General features: G+C 33.6%; 1 protein-coding gene across 2 annotated transcripts in view; it reads left to right on the forward strand.

Moving 5' to 3' along the window:
• LOC117118129 (paraplegin-like) overlaps positions 1–8,943 on the forward strand; it is a 31,844-nt gene extending 22,901 nt beyond the window's left edge. For both annotated transcript variants that reach the window (XM_033262635.1, XM_033262636.1), the window contains exons 5-14: positions 456–569; positions 1,167–1,305; positions 2,284–2,429; positions 3,323–3,561; positions 3,922–4,051; positions 4,983–5,145; positions 5,483–5,866; positions 6,352–6,512; positions 7,170–7,247; positions 8,213–8,943. In XM_033262635.1, coding sequence (XP_033118526.1) covers positions 456–569; positions 1,167–1,305; positions 2,284–2,429; positions 3,323–3,561; positions 3,922–4,051; positions 4,983–5,145; positions 5,483–5,866; positions 6,352–6,512; positions 7,170–7,247; positions 8,213–8,365 — 1,707 coding nt within the window. In that variant the 3' untranslated portion in view covers positions 8,366–8,943. The remainder of the gene's footprint in view (positions 1–455; positions 570–1,166; positions 1,306–2,283; positions 2,430–3,322; positions 3,562–3,921; positions 4,052–4,982; positions 5,146–5,482; positions 5,867–6,351; positions 6,513–7,169; positions 7,248–8,212) is intronic.
• Positions 8,944–10,555: the final 1,612 nt, after the last annotated feature.

The raw sequence follows: 10,555 nt of genomic DNA on the forward strand, positions 1-10,555 counted from the left end.
TTAAAAAAAAAAAGTTGGTAGGGAGGGAAGGTTTTTTTTTTACAAAATCAGTAATGAAATCCCCACCCCCATTGATACATGCCAAGTCTTCAAATCCCTATGGGATGCAAGGCCTGATGTAAATGGTGGCTGACTTTGCCGGATCTTCCAGTGTAGTGCATGACCAGATGGAATTTATACGAACAAACAATTGAAAGACAAAATAATTAACCCCCCCCCCCCAAAAAAAAGGCCTAGGCCTAGTCGACATTGAATTATGGGCAGAAAGACAACATTTTCATAAGTTTTGGCAGAAATTTAAAAAAAACAAAAAAAATTGGCTGGGTGATTTTTTTTTTACAAAATTTTATTTTGGTTGGCCAGTAATTTTTACCAGTATAACTGATGGCATATTTTATCACTACATCACTACATTCTGGTTATTTGTACTTCATAAGATGTTTTCTTTTTCATAGGTTGGAAGAGGTAATCAGCCTGCCTACTACCGAATGAGAGTTGGCAACATTGCCACGTTTGAAGAGAAGCTGAGAAGAGCTGAAGAAGAACTAGGAATACCACCAAATGACAGAGTAATACAACATTATATTATATTTTTTTAAATTATGTATAATGAAGAAAACTGTAAAACAGATGTGGATAATTTTATAGGGGGCGCTATTCAATCATACTTCCTGAACACAAGGATAAAAAAATAATTCTTTTAAACACATGGAATATTCTTATGTTTAGAAAAGAATGAATGTAGTTAGATAAACAGCAGTAATCAAATTATTTTGGATGAGAATAGAGCTGGTAAATGTTGTAAGCTGATGGTAAAAAAAATCCATTTCATATAGAGGGCACTATTTATATATTTGCCTTCATCAAGATATAGATCAAAATAGATGTTGTAAATTGAATTTGTTTTTTCTAAACCACAATAAATTATACGTACAATATATACAATAGATATTGTTATGCTAGTACAGTAGTAGAATGAACGTATGGATACAGTTAAAGGTTGGTATTCAAATATTTATCATCATCAAAATAAAGAACATGATAAGGACACTTATATCTTTTTTGTATTATGGAAAGCTGCATTTCAATAAAAAAAAACACTCAATTTTTCTTGAAAACTTATCAAACAATTTGCTACCATTTTTTATTTATTTTTTTTTTTTCAGATTCAAATTAAGTACAGCCATTCAAGTCCAGAGGGTGTGAGCAACATATTGCTGACCCTTGTATTTCTTGGGGCTTTGTTGTATTTGTTCCGGGCAGCCATGAAGAGTAGTGGTGGAATGAATTCATTAATGCAGATAAGTACGTCCTTACTTGATGTCTCATGTTGATGGTAGAATGCAACACTTTAGCTAACAAATGGCATAGTCCTATTTGTCTTATGAGAATATGATTATATTATATTCTGCATGCCAGATGATAACAGTAAAGGTAATGGTAGGAGAAAAACCCATAACCCACAGCATCATTGTGCTGAATTGCATATGGGTGTGGTTCCGTGACTACCCAGTCACCGTAAAAAGGCGCTTAAAGTAGCATTTCATTCCACAACAACAGGGACTAAAATGAACCATAGCATCAGTGCTAACTTTTACTCTTCCAAAAGATGCAATGGGATCTTTAAACTCCACTGGAGCTTTATCTATATTATAAGTTATCTAAGAAGACTTGGTTCTACCTACCCAACCTTGGGTGAGGAGTGGCTGGAACCAACGCCGATGTGTAGGCTGTAGATAGCAGCGCCCCGCCTTAACACTCGGCCACTTGACTTGCCACTAACATTTATATAATAATATTATTATTCATTTTATACATAAACATTCAGTACTAATAATAGATCTAACTTTGATTGCATTTCGTATGTAATTTCAATCCTGTTGTGATAAGTAGATGGCGCTATTAAAATATTTGTCATCCTCAAGAAATAGATGTTATGCTAGCACAGTAATGAACTATAGTATGACTGTAGTTTTATAGAGGGCGCTATTAATATATTTGTTATCATCATGTTATGCTAGAACAGACTAGTACAGTAAAACTAAAGTACAGTATATTTGTAGTTATATAGAGGGCGCTAATCAAATATTTGTCCATATCAAAAGATATTGTTAGTAGTAAGACTTTATTTTTTGATTAACAGCTGTACAAACATGCTAAACGACCACAACATCGCACAAAAATCAATTTTCTTTTCTTCAATTTTCTAACTTCCTGTTTGTTAAAGACAATCCTACCTTATCTAAAATAAATATAAAATGTGTTATTTTTAACATTTTTCAGCAAAACCAAAATTCACTATAATTGATTCAAAGGGCAAGGGTGTCACATTCAGTGATGTTGCTGGGCTGAAAGAAGCTAAGCAGGAAGTCATGGAGTTTGTAGACTACCTCAAAACACCACAGAAATTCCAAGAACTAGGTGCTAAGGTGAAGTGAATGGTCGATGATAATATCCCAGTTTTTTTAATTTGAAATCATCCACCTACCTACAGTACAAATTATGTTTTCTGTTAAGAATCATTGACCCATTAATTATTAAACTATTATGTAACTTAACCATTAAGTCATTGATCTTTTAAATGATTTAAACTGTTATAAAATTGAACTGTCACATAATTTAATGATGAACCATCAACATTAAACCGTGTACCATTGAACCATCAAAATTAAACTGTGTACCATTGAACCATGAATCATTGAGCCATAAACAAAAAAGGCTCCATGGGAAAAAAAAAATGTTGTACAACAAATTTTTCTAAGACACAAAAACGGTGTTTGACAAATGTAATGATAACCGTCGAATCATTGAACAATCAACATTAAACCGTGTACCATTGAACCATGTACCATTAAACCATGTACCATTTGACCATGACTCATAGAGCCATAAACATTGAACCATGGATCATTAAAGCCAGGCTCTAGAGGAAAAAAAAAATATGTGTACAACTAATTTTTCTCAGACACAAAAACGGTAGCAAAATGGTGGAAAAAAGAGTGGTTAGGCCTCTTTTTTTAAAATATTACAAAATCTGTAACATTGAACCATGAACATTTAACCATCAAATGATTTTCGGTGAAAATGTTCTCATTTGAAATTCAAACCCAAGATACCCCAATCACTGTTTAATTAATTTAGCGACTAAGTTGATGTATATACACCCTTAGGTTCTCATATGGTTACAGTTACTAGAAAAAGCTAATCACTATGGATGATTTGCAAATTTCAGTGGAAGGCAAAAACAATTGTGAGCAATGAAGACAAAAACAAAACGATCTCTTACTGATGCCACTTTTTTTACCCTCGTCCATTAAATTAGGTTCCAAAGGGAGCACTCTTGCTAGGTCCCCCAGGATGTGGTAAGACTCTGCTGGCCAAAGCGGTTGCTACTGAAGCTGATGTGCCATTCTTGGCCATGGCTGGCTCAGAGTTTGTAGAGATGATTGGTGGACTTGGAGCAGCAAGGGTCCGCAATCTGTTCAAAGAAGCAAGAAAGAGGGCTCCTTGTATTGTTTATATTGATGAAGTAGATGCGATAGGAAGGAAAAGAACAGATAAGTAAGCAAGTCATATTATACCACATATCTTTTTTTCAGAATCAAAAATCTATTTTATTTGTCAATAATCCAATTAAATCATTGACATATTCATTGAAAAGGCTCAAAGTTTTAACTTCTATCTGGTAGGAATCTTCTACAGGGACATGTTCCCTTTTAGCCTACCAGACTCTTTACTTTCGAGTTTCAAAATTATGAAACCACTAGACCACAGAGTTTGCACTTAGTGGCTAGTATTGAATCCAATCCCCAAGTTGCAGAAGGTACTGCATGCTCTTCAATTTTTCTGATGCAAACTATTTATATGATTATGTATCCAATGACTATAAATTACTGGGGTTTTTTTTTTCCAATCTGAAAGTGCTTCAGCAGGAGGGTCTGGGGAAGAGGAGCAGACATTGAACCAACTTCTTGTGGAGATGGATGGCATGGGAACCCAGAAAGGAGTCATCATGCTGGCCTCCACTAACAGAGCTGATGTACTAGATAAAGTAGGTGGTCTACATATCAAACTTGCCATATAATTTTTTAATTTTCAATGCGAAGTAATTCCTGAAGCACTTACATATTCCACCAATCACAAGTTTATTCACTAACAAACTTGAAATAAATTCATCTCAATCGCAAATAAATAAGGTTTAGTTTCTTTTAGATGATCCAATTAAAAAATAAATAATTGGATCATCCAAGAGAAACTAAACCTTATAAAAAAACTTATTTGGTCCTTGTTGGATTAATAGGAAATATCATGTATATCAAATGCATCATATATTATAATTATATGTGATTGCTTTTTAACAACGTGAACTGAATTATTATTTTTAGTATTATTACTATTAGTATTATTATTAGTGGTGGTAGTGGTTATGTGAGTATTTGTATTCTACATTTTTACAATATTTGTGGCAAAGACAAGCCAAACCAGTCACTCGTCGCAAATCGTGTTACAGAGAAATGGCCAAAACATGCTGGAATGTAAAATTTTTTTAAATCTATTTTATTACACTAAACTAAACTTTATATATCTATACATCATTCTATGCTGTTATTTTCCCCATTTTCAATGTTAAAACAACACTTTTTAAGGATTTAAAGATAGTTTCTGCATGATAAATGCCTGAAATCATAAACTTTGAAGGCTGATTTCTCATATATTGTTCTTTAAACAACTCCATAAGGAAATGTCCGATTTGAATGATATTTTTACCATTTTATAGCTAATATTTTACTCTCTAACACTGTATTAATAACTCAAAATTGATTTTTGCGACGAGTATCTGGTTTGGCTTGTCTTTGCCACATTTATGTATCTGTTTGTCGTTTGTGTTCCCATCAATGGCTGACAAATTTTGTATTTGCTGTTGGACGGGATAATAAATAAAATAATAATTAAAATGATTGTCCTATGATTTGTCGTTATAGGCCCTGCTTCGTCCAGGTCGATTTGACAGACACATTCTCATTGATACTCCAACACTAGCTGAGCGAAAGGAGATCTTTGAGCAACATCTGAAGGCCCTCACACTTGAGAAACCGCTAGAGGCTTACTCTAAGCGGCTAGCCCAACTTTCCCCAGGGATGAGTGGTAGGTTATTCAGGGCAACCAGTCGTTTCCCTTGAATGATTTTATATTAGATTCTCTCTTATTTGATTCATATATAAATTAATGAATGAATATATACACATTATATAGCACTCTTAGCAAACACGAAATCTCCAAGCTCAGGGAAAAACTCATGGTAGAATGTAATACAGGTCCATTAAACACGAAATTCATTATATATGACTATTTTATATTAAGTAAGTGGATGTTAATCTAAATCTTTATCTTTTTATTTTGCCTTACAACTCCGGAAAACAAACATATGTACAGTACCATCTATGATGAAAGAATAATCATATATTTATTATTGGTTATACAGGAGCAGACATTGCAAATATTTGCAATGAAGCTGCCTTGCACGCAGCACGGGAGAACAACAAGGTCATAACGGGAGAAGACTTTGAATTTGCAGTTGAACGCATAGTTGCTGGAGCAGCCAAAAAAAGCACCTCCCTGTCGAAGGAGGAGAGACTCGTCGTAGCATATCATGAATCAGGGCATGCATTGACCGGTTGGCTACTAGAACACACGGATGCATTGATGAAGGTTTCCATTGTACCTCGTGCAAATGCAGCACTAGGATTCGCACAGTACCTTCCATCTGATCAGAAATTATACACCAAAGAGCAACTGTTTGATAGAATGTGTATGGCCCTTGGTGGAAGAGTGGCTGAGTCTATTATCTTCAATAGAGTAACAACAGGTAAGTGAAAAATATGAGTTCTGCATCTGCTGAACACATAAATTAATCTAATGTACTGTATAATTTTATGAAATTATTCATCATCATTGCGTTATTTCCAACTGTAATATAAACACGAAATCATACATTAAAAGTCAAACTCAGCCATAAGTTATGTGATAAAAATAAATTCTTTCTATAAAATAGTTCTTTATGTTTTTTTTTTTTTTTTTTTACAATTGTCCTCAACCGATACATGTCATAAATATTTCGAATCAGTGGCGGTTTCAAGGGTGGCCCGGGCACCCCCTAAATATTTCAAAATGACTGAGAGTGCCATTTCTGGCCATCTAGAAGTGCCATAATCGAAAATTTACTTTCCATGGTGGGACAGGTTGTATGGACGTCCATCTGTCAAATTTCCTCCCTGGGCCCCCGTTATTTTAAATTCCTGGATCCACTACCCCTAATTATTCTTCATACTTGCAATAAATTTTCCATACTAGGTGCTCAAGATGACCTGAAGAGAGTAACCAAGATGGCATATGCTCAAGTGCGTACATATGGGCTGAGTGATGTCGTAGGCAATGTGTCATTCCCTGAGGTGGAATCGAATGAAGTTGGTAAGAAGCCATACAGTCAACATCTACAGCAACTCATTGATATGGTAAGCAGCTTATAACTACTGGCCAGCATCATACCAACCAAGTTGTACCTTGATATTTAAGATGTTGGTCAGAGTCCTAGGTTCAATATCACTATTACACATGTGCCTAATTTTGTAAAATAAAAAAATAAATAAATAAATAAAAAACTCTATACTCATATAGATAAATCATTTGTTGATTCCTAATGTTAATTGGCAATTGCTGTGGGGCATAATATCTATCCATAAGCCCAAATGGTGTTGATTTGATGTGTGAACTTTTTTTAATGACACTTTTAAGCAGCAGGAAATAGAACTCTCATATCAAGCTTTCAAAGTTAAAAATTTCTTTGTTGATTACTTATGTTTTTAGTCGTCCTCATAATTAGAATGAAGATGCTTTGCCATCATCAACATCAGAAAAAGACCCATCTATTTATGTTATACTTAAGGACCATGATAATATATTACAGAACAAAAACAAAAAAGACTAGAACTTATAACCCCAGGTTGGGACCCTGATAGGTAAACTCCCATTCCTACTGTGCCTTTGCATTGTATTAAATCCCCATCCCTACTTTAAGATGGCTGTACGCTAAACCCCCACCACCTGATGGTTATAAACTTGTGATTTGATGATATAAATAAACTTTAGTTGTTACTTTTTAAATTTCATAGGAGGTGAACAAATTAGTTGCTCTAGCATATAAACAGACAGAGAAAATTTTGCTTGAAAACACAGATACACTGAAAAAGGTAAGAAATTTGTCTCTCAAATATTCAGTATTATATTGCCATTTACCATTATAACATTTTTCTGGGCTGATATATGCTCATTTCAATTTCTTTTTTTTTTCATGTACTGACCTTTCTTCAATACATTTCCTTCATATAATAATTTATTGGCCAGAGCACATATTCTTATAACCCCAATCATTTGAACAATGCCTTTGGTTCACATACTGAGCTCCCTGTAGAGTGTCCCATAATGTTGTAAATCATTTTGTTTGCATTTTAACCTACTTACAACATGAGTAAAATGCCTTGGCCAAAGACACAAGCAAGTGGCCTTGCATTATAAGATGTGTCAAGATTGTAATTTCCATGATAGCTTTACTAAAAAATGGCATTCATTATTAGAAAAAACACCATAATTCATCTGACCCTACACCTTTAAAAACAATACTGGGTCAGGTTTTGGAGATGAACTTATAAACATGGGAACCAAAAAATGCAAATGACTTTGGGCCTGCTGTCAAAATGCTAGACAGGTCTGTCAGTCGTTTGGCCTTTATTAAGAAGTCTAGGTATCCCATGGCTAGGCCTAGATAGCATTTTGATGCTGAATTTAAATAGTTTATTTCATAATCAGAATCAACATTATCTGAGGCATATCATAGTGTGGAATTTGTATTCCAGAATTCTGAAATTAGCGGGGCATTTTGCATTAAAATTACCTAAAAGATATAGGGTGGGCATACACCCAGAAAATACATAAATAAAAGGATACAATAATAAAATCATAAATGGTAGATATCAATTTAATATTGTTGAATTAGACCAAATGCTTTATTATCAACATTGACAAGAATTCTATAAGATTACTTTTAATAATTGTTGGCATTTCTAACACTTTCCATATCTCTTTGTCTCAAAGCACTTCACATTATTGCCCTGCGTAATTGGAAACAGCAACAATATCCGAAATGTTTTCTTTTTAGCTTGCAGCAACACTGTTTGAGAAAGAGGTTTTGAATTACGACGACGTTGTGGCATTGATTGGCCAACCAGCTTATGGAGAAAAAAAGAGAGTTGAATTCGATGAATTTGATCTTGTCGATACGGCCGAGGAAAATTCCAAATCAGAAGACTAATGAATATAACATGTGTAAAAGTGTAGCTATAACAGATCATCGAAATAGAGCAAGTAGAAAAAAAAGCTATAAATGTTACAGCAAGTGTACATCCCTTGCGGATGTACGGTTGTTGTGGATGGCTCCTCGCAGGAGCTAGATGTGACTCCATATCTAGGTCAGTTGAAATTAAGGGGGTTTTGGAAGGTAAACTCGATCTAGGAGATTAGCAGCTGGAGGGATTAGTAGGTGAACTTCATGATCTCTTCCCATTCAATCAATGTGTAATCATAACTTTCATGATTTATACTTTGTTTGATATCGTGTTGACCTGAATGTTGTATGTCTACATGTCAACAAGAGGTTTATACTATTGCTATTTCCACCCTGTTTATAATGATATTTAATACCTTGTTCACTAAGTTGAATTCAATTGCTTATGATAGTATTGAGTGATTCTATTCCTATTATAGCCACAAACTACATTGGAAACAGATGCGTTGTAATGAACAACAGGAGGAATATATTCCTATTTTCCCTAATGATTCAATTCATTATATACAATATCTTGTTTGAATAAATTGTTTATGATAGCATAATTGGTACTTATTCCTATTTCTATACAAAAAATGCATTGGAAACAGATGTGAAACACCCACCTCTATTAGCCTTACTAGCCCATTTATTGGTTTACATGTGAAACCTTAAACCAAAACCTTAGAAACCCTTTTGGCTGCACTAAGTATATCAAGCCCGTAGCCAGCCCGTAGCCAGTTTAAAAGAACCCCTCTTTTCCTGAAATGCCCTTTTAAATCATAACTAAAAAGTACCATTTGCATGAAAGTTTTTGAAATTAACTCCAAATATTTGAAACTTGGCATTTTTATTGCTATTTCTGGACGTCTGACATGTTATATTTCTTTGTGAAAAATTAGAACCCCCTTTTGAAAATCCTGCCTATGGGCTTGAGTATATTATGGCCTTTTATGTGTGTGATTAAAATTTTTAACAAAATGAATTTTGCATTGATTCTCAAAATTTGGAAGCAACATAGTGGTGGCTTCGGGCTATATGCTCAGGGGCCAAGTTTTCCCACAGACAGGGTTTGACAATTTTCTTGCAACCAAAAACAAATGCACTACCATAGCCTGAGAAAAATAGGTATAGTTATATGCATTTAGCAATCTAAATCATGAGCTTTCCTGAATGTATCATCTTCAATTAATGCAAACAGATATGCAAAATATGAAATAATAATAATTATGATAAATTATAATAATACACACACACACTGACTGGCACTGACCCCAATCACAAGCTCAAAGTGAGAGCCAGAATCACAACCACTGGAGCAACCATTTGTCAATAATTTTTTACAAATCAAAAATAAATCACTTTGTTAAGCTTAAGATAACAGGAAATAACAGCAGGAAAAAGAACATCATGTTGGCTACAACAAGGTTTAATTTATAAAAGTTGTTTTTTATTTTATAGACATGCATGCAATAATCATCTTTTTTGCAAGGACATTTTTAAATAAAACAGGATAAAAAATAAAACTACACTGTCATTTATAACAGAAAATGACAAATGTTCTTTTAATAATGACATTGGGTTGTCATATTTGGAGAATGTTTTAAGAAGATCTTTACCATGGTGTTTTACATGTATATTCTATGTATTAATACCCTCAGTTGTGTAAGTGGTCCCTTAAGGACCACAGTGAAAATTAAGGACCCTAAACTTTCAACAATTACGGAAGTAAGCATTACATTTATAGTACACTTACCATGTTTTAAAGATATATGGCCACAAAATTGAATAAGCATAACGATTTTTAAAATATAACTTAATTTGTTTATTTTGTATACAGTATTTAAATTAGTTATCAGTTTTCAACTGATAATAAGAATGAGAAAATATTTTTATCGCCAATTTACAGAAATGAAATAATTCTTAGTACTTTTTGCTTATATTCTTCGAATACTCGCCAGCAACTTTCTGTAAAAAATTAAGAACTGAAATTTTTTAAGATCAGTGACTAATATTGAATGTTGTTAACTTAAACAATTTTTAAAAAATTGGATGTCAGTCAGTATATCTATAAAACTTAGTCATTTATTCAACCTTTATTTAAAGTTATACTATCATCAACATTTTCATCGTTGCCGCCAGCCCTGACATTGTTGTTAACATTATCACTATTGTCAT

The sequence above is a fragment of the Anneissia japonica genome, unplaced genomic scaffold (assembly GCF_011630105.1).
Source record: "Anneissia japonica isolate Jap-2015-1 unplaced genomic scaffold, ASM1163010v1 scaffold11779_len1430905_cov172, whole genome shotgun sequence".
Lineage (NCBI taxonomy): Eukaryota > Metazoa > Echinodermata > Crinoidea > Comatulida > Comatulidae > Anneissia > Anneissia japonica.